Below are 26,101 nucleotides of genomic sequence, written 5' to 3'. Positions count from 1 at the left end.
AAGCAAAAGGTTAATGGTGTTATTACAACTATTATCCCTTTTAAAATCATTATCCTCTTGTTTTTTATGTCTATATTACCTTCACCTTTCCATGAACCCACTTTACCAGCTGTTTCCCTCTGTCATAAAGTTTGCTGAACATCATCCTAGGAATAGGACAAATGCCATGTTTTATCAATCAAGCCTAAGGGAATTCTCAGCTTCTCATAACCCAAACTGTAAAAGGAGATCATTACAAAGTTTCTATTTTGATTTTTGAATTGGTCATTAGTACAGTTAACACACAGTTAATACCAAGGTGCAAAATGCTGCAATTAAGTCACCATTTTACTTGGGAAGTTTTACAGATTAACAAAGTATGAGAACTGAGACTAATCAATTGTAATTGTTTTCAAAATAGTCATTTGTAAGGACGAACAGTCCTGAGCAAAAAAATGCATGGAATGCCCAAAATAAAAATAATGTGCTAAACTGAGGTGGTGAGACACCTTTTTCTAAGTACATCTTCCTAACTGAGACACTTAACTTGCATTGAGGTGGAGTGAGATTGAGCTGTGAATGCATAGCAGTGCCTGAGATATGTTTGAAAATGTGCCTTCCTCTCCAGAGACGCTGATTCTGTTTGCTAACTTCAGCCACCTAAATTCAGTTGCCCCATCAACACAGGAGCTAAGTCTGCTCTTTATGAGAGAAAACTTCCTGGTGCACAGTTGGCATCTTCTGTAATCCACGTTATTTCAGATCCTGTGGACACCATTAGTCAGCATCTTCCTTGATAATATACTGAGACCAGGGTCTAACAGTGGGTCTAGAAGAACTTGTCTACACAGAATAAATTCCCAGTTAATAAAAAGTCTAAAGGGAATTACAGGCCTTAAAATAATCAAATTTTCTAAGTGTTCAGTCTTCATTATGCAAAATAAAAATATCACACACTTCCTAGAGTTCAAAAAGAATCCGTTAAAGATAATACCTCTACATGAAAATACATTTGTTGCAGAATGGCAGCAGTGCAGCATTTACTGAGCTCGTAGTAAAATAAATGAAGTGCTCTGTGATTGCTTCCTTTGAACATGGAAAAATACAGGTAGTGCATACTAATGTTTTCCAACAATAGTGTATATCAGGGAAGAGCTTTGATCTGAGCAGACATCTAAGCAGAACAAGGGGTGGGCTTTGCCTGTGCCATTTTTATAACCATAGATGTAGAGGAGAAGTTAATGCCTGTGTAAGTTATGTACCATTGCTGGCAGCAGAGTGAGAGAGGTTTCCTCTTTTTTAAATCCCAAACATTTTGCTACCAACTTCTGAATGGAAATTCAAGAAGAAAAAATGGGAAATTTTGCCAGGTGGAAGATGTAATAAGAAGCAAATTCCCACTATGGAATTCCTGTGATTGACATGCTCTTGTCATTATCAATGAAAAAAATCTTGCAGTGTGTTATAATGACAAGAAGATGTGTAATGTTATTCTGATACAAGAAAGGACAGTGTACATCCATTGATCCAAAGAATTCTAATTCACCCCATAAAGTGAGATAAGAATCACTACAGCAGGCAGTTAAAGGTCCATCTCGCCTTGTATCCTGGCTCTGACAATGCCTAGTACTTCATATTTCAGAAGAAAATGTCAAAATAGGAGCCCCATTGTGTGCACTTCTAAAAATGAACAGTATTAATAGTAAGCATGTTCTTATCTCCCATGCTTTTCACAGCTAGCCAACCATTATTGGCTTCCACAATAGTTACCGCAGCAAGTGAATTTTGCACATTCTCTTTTATATTGGTGCATATATGCATAGCTGCCTGTATATGTCTGTAGCACACAGACAATAAATACACGTGCAGCAACTGAAATAATAAGCCCTAGTACTTAAGAATTCATACGCTTTATTTTAAAAGCAAATACATGCTTAACCAGTTCTTGTCAGCCAAGCTTTTTCATTTCTGTTCTACTCACAGCTTGCACTGGTTACTGAGGAATTTCTCCAATAATTGTTTAAATATTTTTCAAATGCTGTCAGCCTACTAATGGTTTAAAAAGCAAATAAAGAACCGGCTGGTAAAGTTGTAACATTAAAGGTGAGGTTTGGGGAAATGGGCCGAGATTCAAATATTTCAACTTTTCAATGGAAAGGTTTGTGAGAGAAGCTAGAAAAAATTATAGCTAAAAAATAGCTAGAAGAATTCATAGTTGTACAAGTAGTTCCACCCCCTGCAAAGTAGCAACACAATGATTGAATATTTAGAAAATAGCAGTAGTACTTTCTGTTCGGAATCAAGCCATGATTTCCTCGCAGCAAAATGAATGAAGTCAGAAGTCACAAGAAAGAATAATTGTGTTACCATCTCCTGAACCTTTAAGACAGCATTCTCAGAACTTGATCTTTGGGGTCCCTTCCAACCCAAGCCATTCTGTGATTCTGTGATCCTTCTAGGATCCTTGTAGCCTACATCATCCAGTGTTTGTGACAGTTTTCCTGCATGCAGAGGAATGGGGAGGGCATCATCATGGTCTCCCCAGGGCCTCTGAAATGAATTGAGAGATTCAGGCTCCCTTCTGTAATGGGACACGCTCATAAAGGTGCAGCTCTGCCCTAAGACAATAATTAGATTTAATGCCTTGCAGCATCAGCAGGTTACTGGTGAATGTAAGAGGATTTTGTCCCCTGGGTTTGTCAGTCAACTTCCACCAGTGGGCTGTTCTGCCTTCCCTGAAAGCACAGGGGGCAGGAACTCAGTGTCCTTTCTTGTGACACCAAGAATATGCTTACAGGTCCAAAGTTATCCTGGTCACTAAGGTTTAGGGAAAGAAGGGGGGGTGTTCTGGAGTAAGCTTGTTTTTACACCTTCTGCTAGCCAGGGTCAATTTCTAAATAGGGCCACATGGAGAAATCCCATTTCTAGAGACCTTGCCAGTGATGGTGCCATCTTCCTTCATTCTCCTTCACTGTAATTACATGATGACTGAAATACTAATTTGGTCTTTAAGCTTGATCCGAAACATTCCAGGAAAACTTAGTAGTTTGTGATACTGGGTTAACTAGGGGGGCTTAACACCCAGCCCTCCCATGGTGCTACAGGGAAAGAGGTTCCACATCATGGAGCAACTTCAGCTACCCAAGGCTTAGAAGGCAGAGTATCTGAATGCATTTCCACAACTTTCCTAACATCATTCTTTCTCTTACAACATTGAGCTTAAACACCTCAATCCGACATTGAGCTTAAACACTTCATGACACACGCATCAATTTAAGGATAAAAACTGTGTCTACATTGAAAATCGTGCTTAAAAAAGCAGGAAAAAAACAAGTAATGCTGTTGTATGTCAAAGCATACATTTCCACTAGCAGAGCTCAACCATGATCCCAAACTGCTTCCTGTCCTGCCAGTCACTCATGCTACCTCAGGCTGCTGACTCCTGTTCCCATCCATTGTAGCTCTCACCCTATGTTCCCTGTTGGCATAAAGTGTTCCATTATCTTCAGATTCTGCTGAAGCAGTCTCTTTCCTAAGCCTGGGCAACAACAGTAGCAATCAGAAATGGCATTGCAAAATAAATAAATAAATAAATAAATAAAATAAACCAACTGCTTTACATGGAACACATCTACATCTGATCATTGCTATAGTGCCGGGCCACGCTGAGAGCCACACATAGCCCCGAGGGAGACTTCTTCAAGCAGATTCTGTCCAGCAAATAGAGCGCTAGGAACTGTCTTTAAAAGATGCTGGATATGCCATCTGTGTTTTTGCAGTGATATGAACCCACGACAGAGCTTGGTGTGAACTGGTATGGTTGAAGCGTCACCACAACACACACATTCCTGTTTGCAAGAATGCTCTAACAAAGGATGAGTTCAGATCCAGACTTGCATTTCCTTTCAGCATGAGGTTTTCTGGTATGAGATTTGGGTTCATCTCAAGTTCAAACTTTTTCAGTCTAAGTGTAAAAACACGCACTTTACAATACCATCAAAACCCTCAAATTACAGCCAAGAACAGGAAACAACTACACCAGCACATAAATAAGAACCCAAATGAGTTTAATTCCCCATCTACTTTCTGGTTATGCATTCCCTTGAGCCTGAGCACCAAACCATGAGCCACGCATGAATAATGCAATTGCTGTTTCAGTGTTGGATCAGCAGGAGAGACCTGTATCCTTCTTTGTCTGATATTACTAGGGTCATTTCTGACCATCTTGCTTTGAAGTCAGAGTCACTAAGATGCAGAAGGGTACACTTCACAATTGTAGGAAGCTCTTCCAGAAGGCCACTTAAATTGTGCTGATGCCAGTAAACCCTAGAAATCGTTCTGTCCTCAGGGGGCAGCAGGATGGAGGGACGTTATAACCACATTCTAATCTACTTGTGCTTCTTGCAGGACCTGTAGTAGTTGTAAGCATTCAGAGCCACCCTCAAACAATCCTGTGCCATCCAAACAGTGCTGGATTTAGATCATTTTGTGTAAGAGAACTAGTTGTAACCGACCCAGCAATCTGATGCACTACATAGTATTTAAGCAAACAGCAGATTGCACAAGCGTATTCTTTACCAGCGCACGAAACAACATAATCCTCACATGTTGGACTGCAACCCTGGCACACTGGGCACAGAACTGGTTTGGGAATCCTTGTCCTGTGGCGGTATTGCTGCAGCCACCTCCCAGATTGTTCATCTGGGAGTGAGGGGAGGGAGCACGCTGGTACTGTACTGCTGCTGAAGGACGAAGCAATTGTCTGCACCTCACCTCTTTTCTCCAATCCGTCCTCTCAACACTCTCTCCTCCTGAAAGTAATCATAGCAAAGAACTACGTCCAAGCACTCAGTGCAGGAGCCTTGACAGTTCGGTTCTCAGCCACCGATGGAGTGCAACATACTCTACCCCTGGCAGTCCTACTGTCACTTGTGATTTTCCATTTCCAGACATAGTCTTGTACTAAGATTGGACTTTTGCCCTTCGCGAGGATTCTGCTTTGTTTGAAAGGCTGCATGAAGAAACACTTGTCAAGATAAAATCTGCACCTTGATAGACTCCTGGGCCAGTACAGCAGTTGTTGCTTTTCTAAATGGACCACATACAGCACAGGTCTTAAAAATATGCTCAATGGTATTCATACCTTGGCAGTGGTGACATATCAGACTGTGTTTGCAGCAGCATTTGGAAATGAATCTCTGGCTCTTTGCACTCTCCTATGTGTAAATGTCACTTAATTGTCTAAGAAAAATTTGGCTGACCTTTCAATTACTAGTAATAGAATAAAAGCAGTAGAAGACTGTAAGTGACAGCAAGTGTCACTAATACCCAGTTGTCGCCTTCCTGTGCTGACTGGGAGCGCCACAGAGAATTCATACTCCATTCCAGGACTGCATTTTTGGCAGAACACTGATAAAGGATTTCACTGGTAAAAGGATAGGAACTAGGAAAAGAAAGGAATTGTCCCTCATCCTTCTCTGTCCTGACTCCATGGACAAATCCAGAAAGAGGATTTCTGAATGTCTGTAAAAAGGCCCTACATTCTGAGAGCTTTTGCGGAACTTAATACCTTCTTTCAGCAGGAAGCATTGCAGTTGAGACTATTTGCAGATAAAGGTCTGAGTACATGGATGAACCCTCCCAATCATGCAGAATTAATGTCAATATGAAATTTACATGCTATTTTTGAGTTCTGGGCCAGTATATGTAGTTTATACACTGCTTACACAGCTGTTGTTGACTGCATTTGTGAGACGTTCATTCAAGTAGTGCGTATCTCACGGCTCTTCCACTGAAATATACAGCTGTGTAGTTACTGTTTTGTCTACCATGTTTGGTACTGGATAAGAAAGGACACTTGAGTGGATGTTACAGTACAGTAACCTCACATCCAGTTTGTAAATTAGCTGTTAGCAGCAGTGTTTATAAACACTTCTCAAACTCCCCCTTCAGGTTGGCCCTCTTAAAACTGTCAGGCTGTTGGTTAAAGATCAGGAAAGTTGAATGATAACCTCCTCGTGCTGGTGCATGACTCAGGAACCTTGTCTCAGCTTCTATCTAGTAAGTTTTTCACTTCTTTCTCAGTCACTGCTTTGACGCCCCCAAAATAGAGACCTTCTTGGCAGAGGTCACTGTTGTTAAGACCACTTCTCATCTTGAATATTGTACAGAACACGGGTTTGTGTCTTCTGCGAGGAGACTCAAAATCTATGTGATACCTTCAGAGCTCTTCTGACAAGTTCGAGCCCTGCGAGCCTATTTTCAAATACATGCACTGAGATGAATTGGACATAATTGTTATACCTAGAAACTTAATCAGCCAGGCCCATCTACGTTCGATGATCTGACCGCAAGAGGCAATTAACCATCAAAGCAGGATGTTGCCAGCAGCTGTAGATGTTCTTTTAGTCCCTTCACCCTCAGGGTAGGAGCTGATCACAGATTCATTTTTAGGGCTTTTCTTTTTGTATTCTTTACTCTTACAGTCAAACCTGACAATTAGCTTGCCCAAACTGCTATTTCTTACATGGCCCTGAATAAAGAAGCAAAATAAGTGACAAAGTATAATCAAGTACTTTGGTATATCTCTTGCTCATTCACACATGTACACACACACACATGCATCCTGTCACACACATACACCCACATTGTCTGAGCGTTCATCTTCTGTTCCTTCCTTCTGGCTTATCAGACACTGAAACAGCGATAGCACATCCCATTATCTGTGCTGTAACTTCACTCTGTTGGTCAGCTGAAACACCTCACACACAAGAAAGAATTCTCAGGGACAGATTCAAAGCCAGGCTGCATGTGGTTCTGGGCAGCCTTGTCTGGCAGTTGGTGACCCTGCACATAGCAGGGGGTTGAAACTAGATGATCACTGTGGTCCTTTTCAGCCCAGGCCATTCTATGATTCTGATTCTATGAAAAGTAGTCATGCCATGATAATTTCAACAAGGAAGTTATGGTCTTTGAACTGTTATGAAAAAAATGTATATTGAAGGAGAAACGAACATCTGGAACAGACAACATCTGACTGTGAGTGAGCATTCTTATGTACTGTGTCACAGTCACAGAATGGCCAGGGTTGGAAGGGACTTCAAGGATCATTAAACTCCAACCCCCCTGCCACATGCAGGGCCATCAACCTCCCCATTTAATACTAGACCAGGCTGCCCAGAACCACATCCAGTCTGGCCTTGAACACCTCCAGGGATGGTGTCCTCAATGACCTAGTTGTTCAAATCATTCAAGTTTTTAAACTCGAATTCTGTATAATGCACTGTTTCATATGCATGTCTATGTGTATTTCTTTCCTTGTGTAGCCCACTGGCACTTTAAAGGGAAGCAAAATTTTAACAGCCATACAATATCCATAAGACATTCATGGAGGATCTAATTCACATATGGAAAAAGAACAGGAATGTAAGGTTTTGGTGTTTTTCCTTACATTCATTGTACTTTCAAAATCAGTTGCAGGAAATCATTTGTGTTGTATGCAAGCAAATTCAACAAATAAATAATCAGCATACAGATCTACCTGAACACATTCTGTTAGCTTGCTACAGAGCCAACTTGATGCTTGCTAACGTGAAGACCTGGATATTAGGAAGAGGTTTAGATGCTGGACACTCAAGCAGCATTAATTTAAATCAACTAAAAATAACAAAGATAGCAAGATTTAATAAACCGCACATCCCAAACGTGATGCAACGTTTGTAGTTTTTCTGAAAACTAATTCAGAAAGCATAAAGGTACACGAATATCTAAAATGTGTTTCAGTGCAGTCGTTGCAGTGTTAGTTCCTTTAGTTACACCTTCACTGTGAGCTGGGGAACTTGTGGCCATGCTTCCAGACACAGTCAGGGAATTCACTCCATCTACAAGCTGGTTCCTTTTCCCCATGTGGTTACTGATTAATGCCAACTTGTAGCAATGAAAGGTGCTCTGAAGGCCTACATGGCCTTCAGCAACAACACCACCACAGAAGCACCTAAACAAAAGCCTACGTTTCATAGGACAGGATGTCACAGAGGTATGTCATGGATGGCGAGGAACGCTTGATGCTGCCATGTCAGTTATTTAAAAGCCAAGGCTCTGACTACAGAGAACATTTTTTGATAATTCCAGTAATTACCTGAGTCAGCGGGGAAGCGCCGAGCTGGTGCCTTCCTGGGCTCACCAGGATGTAATGACGCAGGAAGCAGAAGATAATGGAAGCCCCAAGCACAGAGCTGACTCGGAAGCTCCACTTCTTTGTCACCAGCGTAGACGCGGGCAACTCATTCCTTCAAGAAGAAGCATTGGGCAACCACGAAACAGGAAACCTCACGCAGAAACGTTACACTCAGTAAACCAGCTGGCCCAGGAGTGCACTTGGCTTTGTGAGGTGCTGGGCTGTGGCTGTGGCTGGGGTTGGGGCACAGGGCCACACCACTGCCTGGCTGGCCTGCTCCCCTCCTGGCATACATGCATTCACCACTGAAGAGCAGTGGGTTTTCCCAAGCTTTTAGGTCAAACAGGGAACACATCGCACTGCACCATCTCGCCCTGTTTCCATTCTATGTGAGTGCCATTACCCACGGAGAGAGGCCGAGCCCACAACTCTGTGCTCCCACCTCAGCCCACAGGCAGGAACTGAGGCTCACCGGGTGGCCCCGGCCTCCACACAGCCGCTCGGCTGCCCCACGGCCAGAACCAGGACAGTGCGGCGGGCGGAGGCTAGCAGGAGAGCCCGCCACGTGCCCCTCACGCCCCCGTGCTCCGCGCCCCGCCCCCCTCTCGGTTTTGCCCCGCCCCGTCTCTCTCGCCCCGCCCCATCCCTGCCTGTTTATCCACGAGCTGTACACGTGGTGGCCGTACCCCACCATTGGTCCCCCGTCCGGGCAGCTGTAGTTTTCTCACCTATCAGGGCGCTGTCCACGCGCGGCCGCCTGCAACCCATTGGCTCCGCCGCAGCGATCACGCAGCGTGACGCACTCCGGCCGTGCGCCCGCCGGGAAACGAGCGTCACCCGCAACGAATGGCGCGGCGAGCGGCCGGGCGGCGGCCAATGAGGCGCGGCCGGGGGGCGGGACTATCCGCTGCGGGCGCCGGGGGAGACGGGCGGATTTTAAAGCTACCGTCGACGGCGGCCGCGGGCTTCCCCGGGAGCCGGGGAGCGATGGCGGCGGCCGGGCCGGGCCCGGGCCCCGGGGTCGGCGGGAAAGTGAAGACGCTGGCCCTGGTGCTGCAGGACGAAACCCGGCGCGGCGGCTACTGCAGCGGGGACACGGTGTCAGGCCGGGTGCTGCTGGAGTTGGCGGGACCGCTGCCGCTCCGCGGGCTGCGCCTGGAGGCGGCGGGCCGGGCCCGAGTCGCCTGGAGCGAGGCGGCGGGATCCGTCGGAGCGGCGGGGGCCTGCGGGGCCGAGGCGGCGGCGGGGCCGCGGCGGGAGGCTGAGGTGCGCTACCTGGACGTCCGGCAGAGCCTGCTGCAGAGCGCGGCCGAAGGTGAGCGGGGCGGCGGGGGCGACGCTGCGGGACCGCAGCCCCGAGGGCCGGCAGGTTTCCTCGCCTGTTCCTCTCACAGCGGCGCCCCGATGCTCTGCGAGGCAGCGGCGTGCGGAGGCTGACGGAGCCGCGTTGTGCCACCCGCGGCAGCGCCGAGCACTTGCAGCACACGGCGTTGTGTAAGCGCTTCTCTGCGGGGAAGTGTCGGGCCGTTGGGAGCGCTGTGACGGCAGGCCCTCGATGGTTATATTAATATTACATCGATTAATAAAAATACGTTTCATTATCCTGGCCTTAAATTGCAGCTTTTCAGTGCAGAAGGTAGCTTAATTGAAAAAAGTGGATTAACTGCAGGCGCAGAATTGTGGAGTCACTGTGTGTGGAAAAGACCCTTAAGGTCAACACATCTGGTTGACACGAACCCTTGGAGGCCACCACTGGCCTTTGGTGCCGCATCCACAGCTCACAAATACCTCCAGGGATGGCCACTCCAGCTGCCCTGTTCAGTGCCTGACCGCCTTTCCATGAAGGAATTCTTCCTGACAGCCAACCCAAACCTTCCTAGGTGCAACTTAATCTGATTCCTTGTATCCTATCTCTTTATCACCTGAGAGACCGACACCCACCTTGCTGTGCCCTCCTTCCAGGCTGTTATAGGGCATGTTGCGTTTCCTCTCAGCCTCCTGCAGACTGAACATCCTCTGCTTCTTCAGCCGTTCCTCACGTCTTGTGTTCTAATCCCGTCACCCAGCTTTGATGCTCTTCTCTGGATGCAGTCCAGTATTCTTCCTGAAGTGAGGGGCCCAAAACTGAGCGCTGTACTTGAGGTGGTCTCACTGGCGCCGCTTACAGAGGGATAATCACTTCCTTAATCACTGTCCTGTTGAAAAGGAGAAGAAACTTTCTGTATGCTTTCCAGAAACCATTTTGGATTGGTTGGACAAAATCCTGAACTGAAAGTCAAGGACTTCATGTTTCCTTGATTTATTTATTTTTTTTTTTTCATTGAAGTCGCACTACAGAATAAATGAAGTGTGGGCTCCAATCCAAAACCCATTGGGATCAATAAAAACTTCTACCAGTCCCTTGCATCTGGGTGTTTATAATTTGTATGAGCCTCTGCTTTGTACTTCTATTTACAGAGTAACTAAAATACACTATTCATTTTTATCCTGCAGGTGAGGAAGGCTTAGTTCTATTAGATGGAAGACATGAATTTCCCTTCAGCTTTCAACTCCCACAAGAGTAAGTTAAATAACACAACCTGAAGGGATTGAGCTGGACACTGCTTATTGTGGAAAATTAACTCAATGTAATTTGACTCATGTTTTTTTTAATATCAAACTGATAGCTCAGCTTCATATGTTTGTCTTAATCAACCACCGGGTTGTGGACATGCCTTTTGTTACAGATTCCCTAAGGCCCTAAAAATACAAGATGTAAATTGGTAAATGTTTACGTATACAGGAAGTGTTCGTGTTTGGAACTGAATTACAAACCTACAGTAATCCTTTTGTCTGTTTCAGACCTCTGGTGACCTCTTTCACTGGGAAGTATGGCAGTATTCAGTACTATGTGAAAGCAATTCTGGAAAGACCTGCAGCACCTGATCAAAGCGTACAGACAGAGCTCCAGGTCATTAGCCATATCGATGTCAACTCACCAGCTTTATTGGTAAGAGGGTCCTCCACTGCCCCTTCCTCCCTTAAGGCCAACTGCAGAAATTAAAAATAAAAAAATTATGTTCCATCCAGCTATAAACATTTCCACGTTATTCTAGAGAGCCATTTCCCGACTTCTGAAAGCATGTAAGCTCCCTAAGCTTTTCTCTATAAATAGATGATCTTAGGTTGTGTGAATAGTGAACAGAGAGGGTTGTTGGCTTTTTGTGTTGGTTTTCTTTTTCTAATACCATTGATTACAACCCTGCTGGCAGAGGTGCTCTTGCCAAAAAGTTATGCAGGCTACAAATGCTTAATAATAATAATGCACAAGCTTAAAGTAGTTACTCTTACCAGAGCAACTACATTCACACGGCTGCAGTGTCCCAAACTCTTCAATAATAGTAGGTTGAGGAGCAGTAATTATAGAAGAGCATTAATCATGCCCAGCCTGTCATTTATGGTCTGGCCATTATGTTACGTCTCCTTCCATTTTGCATGTCGTTTTCTAACATTAAGTGTGTGCATGCAGCTGCTTCAGAGATCTTTTCAGTTATTTCCTTGTGACAGATTTGGCCACATTAAAGCAGAGCTTCTAATAGTCACCAGAAATACCGTAGAGTAATAAGAAAGATCAGGCATTAAGCAATGAGAAAATAGGCAAGATAGATGCTAACGAGCTGGATTCTTTTATCTCAGCCCATATTATGAAAATAATGTAAAATTATACCTTGCATTTTCATGATAGCAACGGGATCTAAATGGTTATTCATTTAAATGTGAATGAGTAATTTCTATTTTATTTAAAACGCTAGGATAATTTTAACATTTCATCATGATGAACGTAGCTAAGAGATGTTTTCAGCACATTTTTCTCCTTCCTTTTATGTGCTTACATTTTAATCTCTCCAGAGCTAGAACTTACAGAATTGCTTTGGCAGTGACATCTGTAAGCAGAATCTAGTCCTTTTACATCGGTGTATGTCAGCAGTGTGAAGATGGCCTGTCTGGTTACTGCAAGGACAGTATGGAGCTGACAGCAGGCTATTGCACAGGAGGGGGCAGTGAGTCGTACAGCAGCCATTGCTCATAGTAGATTACAAAGAATCCACCAAAAGAACTGGAAAGTTTTTGGAACAGTTGGAAAAACTGGATGTTGTGTTTTTCTGTCACAATGCTAAATGTTAGGGGTTTGTGTGGATTACAAGTTACAAAGATGTATCGCCTTAGCTCAGCGTGTGTACATTTCTCCTTTCTTAGTAGATACACAAAGACAAAAATAGTTTACCTGTTTAACTATTGCTTGCAGATGGAATTAATTCTGCATTTTTCTGCACTAGGGTTACGTAAGGGCACAAATACAACAATTCTTCCTTAGACTTTTAAAAAGGAACGCCTATAAAAATGCACTGAATCAGTCTTTTTGGAAACATTAATTCAAGTACGCTCAGTCTCTGTCTTCTGCATGTGATACCTTCTAAATGCAGGCTTGTGCTTTAAAACAGACCTATCTTCAGATAGCCAAGACTTGCTGCCATTTCACGTGGTGGGCAAAACACCAGTTCCATTGAGCAGTACAAAGATTCAAATCCAAGGGGATTTTAGAATTAATTTAAATGATTCTTAGGCGTTACACTGAACTTCAGGTGATTGATAACTTCATGCCATAAAATGGAAAAAACCCCTTTGTTTTATAGACACCTGTTCTGAGAAGTCAGGAGAAGATGGTTGGCTGTTGGTTTTTCACCTCTGGGCCAGTGTCTCTGAGTGCCAAAATTGAGAGAAAGGGATACTGTAATGGTAAGAGGAATTGTCTTCACTCTTCAGGACATGAGTATTAAACATCTAAGATGATTTTTTCATCCCTGTAAAGGCAACAATGGAAAGGAAGCCCTGATAGTAAACTTAATGGAAAAGCCATGAACATCTGGTTATAAAGAACAAGATGCTTTTAGTGGGGATAAAATATATGGCTGAGGCTGTAGAGTTTTTCCATGTCCCATTTGGGTGTTTACTCTTCTGTAAGAAAGAGCGTTAGCAGCTTCTTCCACATCTTGATAATATTGGATACACTGAGGAAGTGGAATGTTCTGGAATGCAATTAGTACTGCATAGAAGGAAGACTGGTGAGCAGTTTGCAAATAAAGCTTTTAGCACTTGTTCATATTTTGCTTAATGTTTTAAAATGAATCTCTGTTTATGCATAAAATGTAGTAAGTGGCTTTAATTCTGCTTGGATGCCAACTCTGTAAAGAAACTAGCTTGAGGAAACAAGCAAGAGTTGTTGTCAGTTTTAAGGTGGGGGATGAACATGGGTGATGTACATGCTGCAAAACAGCTTTGATGTTTCTAAAAGAAAGCTGGTGAACACAAGTTATTCACTGAACTCTTTCTGGCTTTAAGGGGAAGCCATACCAATCTATGCAGAAATCGAGAATTGTTCTTCTCGCCTGATTGTTCCAAAAGCTGCCATTTTCCAAACACAAACGTACCTGGCCAGTGGGAAGACAAAAACTTTCCGTCAGATGGTTGCCAATGTGCGAGGAAACCATATTGCCTCTGGGAGTACAGATACCTGGAATGGGAAAACTCTGAAAATCCCACCTGTATCCCCCTCTATACTTGACTGCTGTATTATTCGTGTTGAATATTCATTAGCTGTAAGTATGGATTTTCTTTACAAATGCAATATTGTGTAACACTGCTGAAAGCTACGTTAGGTTGGGGACAGAAGAATTTTCATTACTGAGTTCTTAAATTTTGAATTGGGGAACAAAAGTAAATGCAAATAAATGTCATGTGCAGGTGACAGACTGAAAACAACGAGGAGATTCTGAAACTGAAAGATAAGAGTAATAAGGAAAATGTTTCTGCGGGAAGCAGCAGTTTAGTTCAAGACCTGCAGAGGTTATCAGGGGACAGCATTTCTCACTAAGTGGGTTCTTCTAGTTGTTCTCCTCAGAAGTGGGAAGGCAGGACTGGAAGTCAACCTGTTTTGGATTTTTTTTAAATGTCATCTGGAGACAAGGTAGAGGAGAAAGGAAATGACTGAAAAATAATGAACGCTGCCAGCACATTAGTTAAATATTTGGGATGAAGGAAACTAATTTCTAAATGATCTGCAACAGAGGCAGTATGGCAGCTTCTGGGAGCAGTAGTTCAATGGAATCTAATCATGTCTTTTTCTCTTATTTGGGGGTTGTCACATAGGTGTATATCCATATTCCCGGTGCTAAGAAATTGATGATCGAAATGCCTCTAGTGATTGGCACTATTCCATGTATTGGCTTTTCAAGCAGAAACTCCAGCATTACCAGCCAGTTTAGTATGGATATGAGTTGGCTGGCCTTAACCCTGCCAGAACACCCTGAAGGTAATATATATTGAACTTTTTACAATACCACATAATACTGTTTACAGCAAGAAGGGAGTAGTGGCAGTTCAAGAACTAGATCAATAAAGGATGTAGACCACTGAAGTATGACTCACGAGAAGTAAGGCATGTGTATCTAACTAAAAATCCAGAAGGAGTGATGGGCATACCCTAGCTCCAACTCTCTTTAAGAGGCTCTTCACCTCTAGCTGACTTCAACTAAATCTTGAAATAACTAACCTCTGATAGCAGGAGTTCTACTTTTGCAGTGGAATTAGAACTAAGGCACCTAAAAGTTCCTTCATAAAATACCAATATATTGCTGGAGTAGCTCTAAAAGCATCTGTAGATGACTCCTGAATCACTTAAGCATACTAATGCCATGGTTCCAGATGCAGTATTTATGAATATAGTGTACTCCATAAAATCTGACAGCATAAGATATTTGATATATACAGTTTTCATGGTCCTAGGATATTGTAATGCATATATTGTCTTGCCAGAGAATACTTCAGAATTTCACAGTGTTATCTCTTGTGTTTCAGCACCACCAAATTACGCTGATGTAGTGTCTGAGGAAGAGTTCTCCAGACATGTTACTGCTTATCCACCACCGATCGACTGTGAGGAACAATTGTGTTGTCCTGTGTTTGCTTACATACAAGAGTTCCGGTTTCAGCCTCCACCTCTTTATTCAGAGGTAAAAAATAATGATAATTAAAAAACAGGTTTCAAACAAGCTTCAAAAAAAACCCAGCTTTTTTTGAAAAGTCTCAGCTGAATCTTTATGTGTATTTATTGTCACATGGGAGAGGGAAAGTATTGGGATGCAAGAACTATAGGCAGTAATTACTGACTTCCTTCTCCCTGTAGGTTGATCCACATCCAACTGATGTAGAAGAATTTCAGCCTGTTTCATTAATGCTTTGAAGAAGGCTTTGTAATGAGGATCACTGCGTTGAATGTCTTATCTGCTTCAGCTGACAGTGCAGCTAAAAAGGAGACGGTTTTCTTTTTCACAACTTCAGTTTGCGTACAAAAAAGGCAAAAGAAATGGAGAGGGAGGTATGAGAATGTCTGATGGCAGAAGAGAATCTGCTGGATTAGCCTGCGCAGAAGATTCTGTGGGAGCAGCTCTGCTTGGGGTACATGGGAAGAGCTGGGAAATACTGAATGCTTTTTTAAAAAAGTGGATGTATTGCATAAAGTACACAGTGGAGGTATGAGGATCTTCTGAAGAGAAATCAATGTATACTTTGTATGGAACACTCTGGAAGAATTTAAGTAAGGATGATGTTGGGAACTTGCTTAGTAGAGCACGGGTAGCAGAACAGAATGTGGGGTAAGAAAATTGTTTCATAAGATGTCCCAGTGTTCAAGGGGCTTCTGTGTGCATCCAAGAATGGAACACTACTACAGTGTGGAGCGAAATCTTCACTCCAGCTTAACTTTTCATTTCATGAGAGCCTGCCAAGTGGTACTGTTTTAATAACTTATACTGATTCTAAAGATGTCATGGATGACAAAACGGCTATTATGCAATATTATGAAGACTACCATTTATTGAGTGAAAGATAAGAGTATGTAAAAGAAAACTGAACTTGGATGTGAGCTTATGCACTATGCTTTCTTTCAAGGGATTTCTTAAGGGAATTATTCTAGCCTTTTCTACTGTATTGTTCTTTTTCTGCATCTTAAGCCTATGGGTAGCGTAATAAGGGGAAGCATGGCAAGGGAAGATCCTTTTGCCAGCAGCAGGTGTACTTCACAGTATGGACAATACTTATTTATTCAGAAGCCTTTATAAGCCTACCTCTGTTCTGCAAATGTACTTACGGTCAGATCTGAGACCAAAAAAAGAGTCTTGTTTAAGCTCCAAGATACTTCAGGGTCCTGAAAGGGACCCTGAACAGTTTCTGTGATTAGTGAATGAGATGGAAAGCATAGAGAGAAGCTTAAATATACCCCGAAAAGATATAGCATATAATTGAAGTGGAAGCAGACACCAGAGGAACAAAATCCTTTGGTAATGGCACAATGCTTCTCATTACTCCTGCATTTTTGTCTAGAGATCTATTGTCAGGGGCTGCACTAGTCATTTGCTATCCATCCTATTTTTTGTTAATGTTTCCTTGTTTGTTTTTGCTGTCTAATTTTGTTTTTTGTGCAATATTTTAATGTTTTCTTCCTCAGGTCATGTAGAACAGTAAGTTTTTGCTGCTAAGAATGAAGGCACATCTTATTACTTGGCCCTTTGCTGCCTTCATTTAAAGTAGAATGTTTGCTTCCTGCCAAGCATCGATTGGAATAAGTAATCCAGCATGAACAGATGACTTAACGGAGCAGAAACACAGCATTCTCAGTATGCATGTTTACAGTCAAGTCTTTAAACTATAGGGAATCTTGAACTGCTAGATCTACTCCATATGTCTTACAGAAGGGTTTTGGGATAAAACCTGGTGCTTCATGTGGTTAAAACATTGTACTCTCTGCTCATCACGAGGATAGCAATTGAGTTTCTTTCATTTCATCAGTAACTGCAGTTTAAAGAAGTTTGAATGCTTTTTATGAAATCAATCTTCATTCAAGAAGCAGGGATTTTTCTACAACCATATACGGATATATATTTTTAGTCTTCTTTTAGTATGACTTCCTTACATTGTCTGATTTCTAGCACTTCAAGTCGCTCTTACATCACTGTAAAAGACATACTGATGAAGATTCACATTTCTAAACTGCAGTTACATTTTTCATTTGCAAACTGAAGTATTGTCATCTATGGCAAATGCAGCTTTAACCAATGAGTGCATGTTTTAGAAAGGACACTCTCAAAATGAGTACTTCTTGTCTTAAGTCTCAACATGTAGCTCTCATGCCTTTTATTTCAGTGTTGGCGTGCCCATACACTCAGTGCAGGATTTTCTTTTACATATCACCTGGAAAGGGAACAAGCATAATTTCCTTAAACAGATACCATTATGGTTACTTGAAAAATACTGTGGCTGTATACTAATTTGCATGTTAACAATTCAAAATACTACCTTTAAGAAGACTGTGGGGTTTTGTTTTGTTTTGTTTTTTACTTTAATTCCTGATAGGTGATGTGTGTTATCCGGCTGTTTGATTGGTATAAACATGGTCAGGCAAACAAAAGATGAAAGGTAAAGATGTGCTTTGTTGTTGTTGTTGTTTTTTCCTCTGTGAGTTGTTCTTCGTTATTTGCAGATAAACTGTGGCCTTAGATTGTTTGCTGCAAAAAAACTACTAAAATGTGTTTCTTAGGAAGCACACATGGTCCTTCAAAGGAGGGTTGAAAACAAGATCAAGTTCTGCTCTCAGACACTTGGCTTGGTGTAGAAATTGGTCCTTAAATAATGTTTGCACAATAAGTTCAATAAGCAGGGGGGTTGCTTTGATAACTGTGAAACAGTTGAAGAGAGACAAATTAAAAAAAAAAAAAAAAAAAAAGCTGTTAAACTTTAACATCCAGGAACATGATTGTATTTTGTACTAATATGAGCCCTATGGGTTCTTTTTTTGTTAATAAAAGTATAAAAGGCACATAGCGCTGTTCCTGTTGGTTTCACTGTCTGTAAGATGGAAAAATTGTTGTCTTTGAGTTGTCTTAAAAATATGTGTTCAAACAGGTAATAAACAATGTCCTCTTCCATACAAGGGTAGAGAAGGTACTGCAGGTTTGTGTTTGCAGCTCTGATGTTTAAACTGGAACACAATTCCCATACAGAGTAAGAGAGACCACTTTAATCAACTCCTGAACTGGGCCACGTTCCAAACTCTTAAAATAGTATGTTCTGTTATTTCACTGCCCCATTTGAACACCTAACTCCTTTTATTAAATCTGCACTGCAGATCTCACTGAAGGGTGTGGAGAACACGGTTCACAAAGCTGATTTGAAGATGATCAATTGCCAAAACAGCCACGGCAGTAATGCCTGCTTTCCAGTCAGATTCTGCTGCTTCCCAGTGCTCTCTTTGGGGTAGTGGTTGAGCACAGGGACATGAAAAGAAGCTTTCAGACTGCTGCATTTTTCTAAAGCTGATTATATAATATCTTAACATCAATATGCAGGCTGGCATGTAAAGTAGATTCTCTAAAGAACTAATTAAGCCTCTCATGGGCCTGGTCATTTGCTTCCAATACTCAAATTTTGTATGGATGTAGCAAAGACAGGGTGCCAGTCCATGCTCCAAATTACATTGTGATCATCATTATTAAACATAATTAACATGCAATGATATTGCACAATCGTACTACATTACCATTTCGTTATTGGCATTTTAAGGCAAGTTATTTCAATATTAAGTCAAGAAATGAAAAGTGGTTTTACATGGAATGCAAGATGGTAACTCAAGTGGGACTGGACTAGAGTAGCTGCTTGTTATAACACAGGCAGATTCGATCTGCTTAAGTACAACTGTATTACTGACAAATCTCTGAGCACCCATCCCTTCAAAAGAAAGGAGGAAATCCCTCTTAGTTTGGGCTTACATTCAGCCATCTGGCTGCCTGGAGGGTGAGAACGTGAAGTGCAAGGTGAAAGTAGGAGCAGGTGCTGGTGCTTGATGGGCACCTACAAGTAGATTTCCCCAAATAAACTGAGGCATGCAGATCAAAAGGGTTTTATACTAACACACAGTACTTGCTGTGTTGCTTGATGGCAGTTGTTTTCTTATTAGTTGTGCTTTCAAGTAATAAGTGTAGTCAGATTAAGAGTTGGCTATGTAAATAAGTGTGAGTTGAGGTAGATTGGTAGGTATTTAGCACTCAGCAGCTATCACTACGACAGCCTAATAACAAGCATCACCCATTTGCTTCTACCATCTTCAATGTACCAGACCTCTAATGGATAACTTTCCCCTACTCTCCCCTCTAGCAAAACTGCTCACTGGCACTTCACTTGTAGCACAAGATTCAGCTGGCAGTCTGTGCTCACACAGACAGAGCAGCATAAGGACATTTTAGTCTTAGTTGATAGAAGGAGTACAGAGTAAAAACCAATAGAGTTAAAAGCAATAAACAGTCATCCACTGTGGGGGCTGTGGGACGGAAACGGGAAAGTGGGGAAGTAGGGGAGGGATAAAAAGAAGATGCTGTCATTGTCAGAAAGAAGACACAGCTGAAGCAGCAAACAGTGCCCTAAGAGGGGATTTGACCTGAACACCAAGAGCAGCCAGTAGCTCTCGATGCCTGGTATCAGATGTGGTCACACACAACATGCAGGAGCAGTGCAGATACGTAGGCTAAACCCACTGCCAAATATTTTTGGTTGTGAAAAGCTACTAGTTCCCAGAGCCTTGGAACAGTGTAATTCTCCCAAAAGGCTACTGGGCACAGAGATTCTTGACACTGACTTCCAAAGATAACAGAAGGTACCTGTATCTCAGTACCCAGCTGTGGGATATGCATATTTACACACAGAGGCTTTCTGAAAAAATGCATATGTATAAACAGAACGTTCTTACAAACCAACTGACCTGTCATAGGCATCTCCCAGCCAGGACTCAGTGAGTGTGTTGTGAGCAGTGAGACAGCTTCTGGGGAACACGAGTACACGCTTTCTTCAACCCTGGTTTGGGAAAAACGAAAGAACAGACATAAGAGACAGTAGAAACTGAAGAATTGTCAAGAGGACGATATGATGACCATAAGCATTAAATAGAATTGTTGCAAAACCAGAAAGGTCCCAGAGCTGTAAATAGGACAGTCCTATTGATGTTGCATCCAGAATCTGGGTATGTTAGTCATAACAGTCAGACCACAGCACGAGGACAAGGCGAGTCTTACTGTTGAACTAATTGGATTAATCAAAGCACAAAAGAGATCACAAGTGACAAAATGTTTAATTTTCATTTAAGTAATTTAAGCCCTGAAGTGCTTTTATCATCTCTCTTAATGTGATGTGACCAATGCATTAGCCTAAACAGATTAGAAAGATACTAAAATGGAAAACAGTCTGTGGTCATAAGTATTAAATGAGAGTAGGAAAGAAAAGCATTTGCTGATGTGATACAGATTCTCCAACCACAGTGTCCTGGAGGAGGAGATAAGGAGATACATTTCTGACAGACATTGGTACCACCACACAGAGACCAAGTTTTGCACGCTGTGTGCAGGGCTGGTCCTCCTTATCCCAGCAGCAGCATTTTGGTACCACTGGTCTCTCCCTCACCATGAGATCAGAGAGAAGGCTGCCATGATCCTCTATCAGTGATTCAGCCATCACATCTTCTCAGCACACAGGAGCAAGACGGGAGAGTGAGGCTGTACCTCAACAGGGCTGTGCCAGGCTGCAGCCAGCCCTGCTCCCACCAGCTGTGCAGTGCCCACAGGCAGCTCAGCCCCCTCCTGCAGCCCTGTGCAGTCACACGCATTGGGGGCAAAGAATTCAGGAGGTCTGTCAGCTCGAGGTGTTAAACAGAGAAGTCCCCAGGAAGGGCAACCTCACCGGCTTTTTTCTCATGTGAACCCACCTGCCATCACCGGGACAGGACATTATGTTCATCCAAACAAATTAACAATTCATTTCCAACCCTGACACGAAGATTAACCCTGCCAATTAATTCCTTAATCTCTTGCTGCCGACAAGGCTCACAGTTGCCATGTGGACGCGTGTCCATTGGGGCCTGAAGCAGGGCCATTCTGTTAATTGATGCTGCATCCAGGACAAGGCGCAGCTGATATTCAAACATGCTCCAACTATACAAACGAGGGTTGCATCTCACACTTCACCAACGTGCCAGACTGCACCCGATGGACACCTTGAAAAGGGCATGGATCTCAATGGCTGCAGCAGCTTTTGCTACATACAGGAGAAATGTTAGCTAGTACAGTCATTTAGCCACGATGTGATTGTACTGTTGTATAGCACACACAGGAGCTGGGAACGTGTGAAATACAGCAGTGATGGAAAGTGATACTCAGTCACCTTGAGGGTTGTCTGCAAGCCAGCTATGACAAATTGAGTCAATTTTCCTTTGTTTCTCTAGGTTTTACCATATATAATTAAAAAGATACTGCTCATTAAGGTGCTTTATGAAGTAATAATAAAATCTATGAATAATATTAAATTAAAGGCTACATAATGTCTCTGGACATATAAAGCAGGAAATTGCAGGTGTGTAAAGTAAGCGAGCAACAAAAAAAGGAATCAGTTGGTGCCTGTTACAACTCGTCCAGAGGGTGGGACGAGTGGAGGCATTGCAGAACTGCGAGGAGTGTAAACGCTGTATAAACACACAACCTAAGTGGTGTTTACAGAGATGTACAAGGAAGGAGGATGTACTGCGTACAGGACTTTCTGTTCCATGCACGTGTTAGGTAATGTCTGCTTTGGGGCCTTAGCTTGGTGATTTTTTTTTGTTTTTGGTGTTGCACGTATTTGGGTTCAGTGCTCAGTTGTATACTGAACTTCCATAACCCAGGAAAGGTGAAGCCCACCCTGCTGCAGTAGCAATACAGTCTGAAAAATAAAGTCTGACTTTCCCTGCAGGCCTTCCAGCAGATCCTGACAAGGCTGAAGAAATAGCTGATCTGTCTTTTATTAATGAAAGCGGGGAACACATTCAATGCAAAAAAATTGCAGCTACCGGATTGGAGCCAGCAGCTCCATGGGTGCCTTGTCAGAGGGCATTACTGGAGAAGTATTTCATTCTTCAGCAGAACGTTTATTTAAGATGTGTAACAAAACCAGGCAACATTTGCGGACTCGGGAAGGCCGAAGGACAGATGCCTATTCACATAGTGGCGGTGCCTTCTGAGACACTGTCAGTGACAGCGCTACTGCAGAACGCAGTCTGTGGCCTCAGGCCTTGTTTCTGCAGGATTTGTCAGGACAAAGGCTTGCATCAGCTTTTCCCAGGGCTGCTGTCTGTAACACAGCACTACCGTGCTGTAGTCTGTGGTTGCAAGCAGTCCCTGCTGAATCATGGTGCTGCTTCCTTCACAGAGCCACATGGTACTGATTCTCACAAGGATTTGGTGTTGGAAGAGTTAAACTGCTGCTCCCTACTGGACTATTTGGCATCTCCTTGTTTTCTGAAGTTAACACACTTTCTTCTAGGAACTTGTGCTATAAAACAGCTCTCGGGCAGGTGCCAGTTATGTACTTTTCCAGACACTGCTATGAAACACGTCACCTAACAGCGTGCTGGTACAGAGGGAAGGGGAGGTAATCTTTGCATTACACTCCATGGGAGCAGGTAGGACAGCCCCAGCAGCGACATGAACACCATCCTTCACTCTACCACACAGTTTCAACTTCCAGTTATTTATAAAAAATTATCATATGCAAACTTTTCCAAAGTGACCACAGGCATTGCCAGAGCTGAGTCCTGCTTAAGTCACCTGCATACAGTTTGCTGAAACATCCCCCCCAGATGCCTTGGTGCACATCACAAGCTGTGCCCCAGCCCAACGCAGAGCAGCTCCCTGCAAAGCCAGCTCCCACTTCTGTGCAGGTCCTCTTTGATCAGCAACCGCAGCAATAATTTACATCTCCCATCATTAAGTCTTATGTTTGATCACAGCCAAGCAGCCCTTCTGTGGAGCTGGCAGGCATTTACAATCCAAGTACGCTGGGAAAAAGACTTCAAGGCTATTTATGGAGGATTCCCATGCCTGTTACAGTTCACAGTTCAAGGAGATCCCCATCCCTGCCGGCAACACAGAGACATACACTGCAAGGAAACCTTGCTTTGGAAGGGAGAAGGCAGAAGTGAGAACAGCCTGAGAAGCTCAGCAGTGTCAGCCTTGGCCTTGAAGTGTTCACTGAACACAGGACAGTGATTCAGGAATGACCAGGTTGGATCATCCCCCAGCCCCACTCCCCGTTCATTTACAGTGGTGCCACTTTGCCCCAGCGCAAACCACAGCCCCAGCAGACAGCAGTCACTCCCCTTCTCTCCATCACAGGGTAACAACACCTTTCCCAGACAGCTGCATGCCAATCACTGCTATCTCCACTGCAGTTACAGATCCCAAATGAAGAGCAGCTATTCTCTTGCCAGCCCTCAATAGTACAGTCTTTCCCTTCCTCCTTGCACCTAAATGGCACCGATATCAGAATCCCCACAGATAACAGGGGAGGAGGAAGGCAAGGAACAAGGCTTCCTGTGCTCACAACACAAGTGTTCCCTGTCACAGCTATCCGTGCCAGCTGAAGGCACTTGAGCCAACGGTTGAATGAAATTAATAAGGCTGTATCCCAGCTAAGTGAGAAGCAATCTTGCCATTGCTGGCATGTGGCCCTGGCTTGCTGGCAGCCAGAGCTGGCAGGAGACAGCGTGGGGGACTGGAGATGCCCCTTCTTGGGTTACCTCGACCCCCAGCAGTCCTTCTGCCTGGGGCCTGGCATCAGGACATGTGGCTTGCACACCACAGTGACTGTTGCTTGTGCCAACACTTGTTTGAAAAATAATATTTTCAAGCTGACACCCACAGAAATGTTTGCATTTTGCTCCCATGCACCTTAGGAGTGATGCAACTGATTTGACAGGCTGGGGTTTTCCCAAAATCCTTAATGGTTTTGTAGCCTCTCTTCCAGTAAGGCTTTAGCCATCCTTTTAATACACTTCAGTGCAGTAATGCATTATCTTTTGTTAGAAGATTTCAAGCTTTCTGGTCTCTAGAAATCTGGATGCTGATTTTCCTCCTCTCATCCAATCTCTTGGCAATGTAATAAATAAAACTAATTTACAATAAAATCTGTTGCAGACATTGTTGTCTTCGGCTGAGTGGCAACTCCCAGTTCCTGTCTCAGGAACATTTGTGGTTTCTGGCACATCCCTAACAGGTATGAAACTCGTACAGCTGCTGACTCACGAGCTATATGGACACTGATGCAACACAGTGCATAGTCAGCCTGCAGAGGTGGACTTTGGCTTGGAACTTCACACAGAGGAGGGAGAGAAACACACCAACCCAAAGCCCTCTGTGGGGATGTAGGGGCATAGGGGTAGGCCCATGACCCAGCAGTGCTGGGAAGAGATGGTGCTAATGCAAAGGGGCTGTGTGGCTCAGCCCATCGAGGGTTGGGCAGAGCTCCTTTGTAATGCTGTTCCTGCTCCATGCAATGACTGACTGAGGGAATCAGAGTCACTCCCAGCTGACAGCTGGGAAGATGACACACTTGCTTACCCAAATATACACGTGACATCCCATTTTATCAACCCACTCACCTGCGAGGTCATTCCTAGCAAATTCTTAAGGAGTATAATTAGAAATATCATCTGATAATGAAAAGGCAGAATGAACAATGTTTGGTCATGAGCAAAGACACATTGGAGTGAATTTGTTTTCCGCACCAATTCTGTAATAGCCAAAAGGAACCACTCAATAGAAAGCATCTGATATCAAGAGATGACAGCCTAAGCTACTTCCCTCTTCATGTCTTTAAAGCAGAAAGGGAGACACTGCTGCCATTGTACAAAAAATGCTGGGCAGCTCCAGCTCTGAGAGCATGCAGAGATACCCTACAGACTGAACCGTGCTCTGAAAGCACAGAGGTGTGACACAGAGTGCTCAGCACCCTCCGAACTTCCTCACCACAGAGAGCTGGTGGAAGCAGACCGCAAGTACACAGCGCAGCTCGCGTTAGTGTCAACAGGCAGCCCAGTCAATTTATGCAGCGTTAGTCATGACAACAGCAGCCACAGCCTATTGTAACACAACCAGAATTCATTAGGTACTTCCCTGTCACCCATATGAGTAGCAATAATAACACCAATTAATACTTCAAACGTGAACAAGTTTGTCCTGCTCTTTTAAAAGGAAAAATATTGTTGCCCTTATTTTAAGGATGGGGATCTGAGATAAGCAAAGACAGTGACCTAATCGTCGTTATTCTTTGGAGGAGGCGATCACTTACGTTGTTTTGGTGCTTGGTTCATTCAGGTAATTACTTTTGCGATCCACCCATAAGTAGAACAACAGGGACAAAGATTTGGAAACAGAACAGACGTAAGACTGCATTGCTCTGTAGGATACTGAATACACTTCTTATTACTGTGACATTAGGGAATACCAATGAGCTTTTGGAAAGAATGATGGGTGAAAGCCCCCCTGTTCAGATCTTGCCTCCAGACCTAGTAAGCACCACAAGATTCATGTGCATTTCCACCTATCCTAAAGATCTTGGTGTCAGGGACAGACACAAAAAGAGAGCAGAGATTTTAATATCTTGTCCACAGTTCAGTCTCTTGAGTCCAGAACCAGACCCTGCATCACTACCGAGGCCGGGTTTATCAAGATCAGGAAAAGAAAGAAGGCCACCTACCTCTGTTCCCACAACCTGCATGAGAAAGCACACCCACCAGGCAGAGTCCAGGCAGTAGTTACTGATCTTTCTGTCTTTCTTATAAGCCTATCCTTGAAAACTCTCCAAATACAGACTGCTAATCAATCTTCATTAATTTATCTTGCTCTGTATGTCAAATTCACTGGGTACACACCTGCTATGGCTCCAACTTTTCACTTTCTCATAGTTATCTATAATCAGACAGGAAAAACTGCTTCAGATACCCAAGTTTAGTCCCTTTATAAAAGCAAAGCTTTAAGCCTTTGTATCAGAGATCTCCAA

At 43.3% G+C, this 26,101-nt stretch overlaps 1 protein-coding gene and 2 long non-coding RNA genes across 5 annotated transcripts in view; 1 reads left to right on the top strand and 2 right to left on the bottom strand.

Moving 5' to 3' along the window:
- LOC128075336 (uncharacterized) overlaps nt 1–10,338 on the bottom strand; it is a 56,949-nt gene extending 46,611 nt beyond the window's left edge. The window contains exon 1 of one of the 3 annotated variants that reach the window (XR_008203774.1): nt 10,097–10,338. This is a non-coding gene — a long non-coding RNA (uncharacterized LOC128075336). Of the gene's footprint in view, nt 1–8,116; nt 8,696–8,883; nt 8,993–10,096 lie in introns of those variants that run through there. The other 2 variants (XR_008203777.1, XR_008203776.1) reach the window with 2 other exon arrangements.
- Nucleotides 8,987–18,065, top strand: ARRDC4 (arrestin domain containing 4). Its single transcript, XM_052671967.1, has 8 exons — nt 8,987–9,470; nt 10,649–10,715; nt 10,997–11,144; nt 12,829–12,931; nt 13,535–13,791; nt 14,342–14,504; nt 15,050–15,204; nt 15,378–18,065. The coding sequence occupies exons 1-8, from the start codon at nt 9,002–9,004 to the stop codon at nt 15,432–15,434; spliced, it is 1,419 nt and encodes a 472-aa protein (XP_052527927.1). The 5' UTR covers nt 8,987–9,001; the 3' UTR covers nt 15,435–18,065.
- Nucleotides 11,132–26,101, bottom strand: part of LOC128075341 (uncharacterized) — a 138,685-nt gene continuing 123,715 nt past the window's right edge. Inside the window, exons 4-5 of the long non-coding RNA XR_008203781.1 lie at nt 20,001–20,092; nt 11,132–11,185 (exon numbers count right to left, since the gene is read on the bottom strand). This is a non-coding gene — a long non-coding RNA (uncharacterized LOC128075341). The remainder of the gene's footprint in view (nt 11,186–20,000; nt 20,093–26,101) is intronic.

This window comes from Tympanuchus pallidicinctus, unplaced genomic scaffold, assembly GCF_026119805.1.
Source record: "Tympanuchus pallidicinctus isolate F22 unplaced genomic scaffold, pur_lepc_1.0 scaffold12, whole genome shotgun sequence".
Taxonomy (NCBI): domain Eukaryota; kingdom Metazoa; phylum Chordata; class Aves; order Galliformes; family Phasianidae; genus Tympanuchus; species Tympanuchus pallidicinctus.
This window is presented reverse-complemented; position numbering and strand designations above follow the sequence as displayed.

What these genes read in the sequence shown, in the direction of transcription:
- ARRDC4 (XM_052671967.1), top strand. Translation starts at nt 9,002, where the DNA reads ATGGCGCGGCGAGCGGCCGGGCGGCGGCCAATGAGGCGCGGCCGGGGG. An exon ending in AGCTTTCAACTCCCACAAGA is followed by an intron (nt 10,716 to 10,996) that starts GTAAGTTAAATA and finishes TGTCTGTTTCAG; the next exon opens with ACCTCTGGTGACCTCTTTCA. An exon ending in CTCCACCTCTTTATTCAGAG is followed by an intron (nt 15,205 to 15,377) that starts GTAAAAAATAAT and finishes TTCTCCCTGTAG; the next exon opens with GTTGATCCACATCCAACTGA.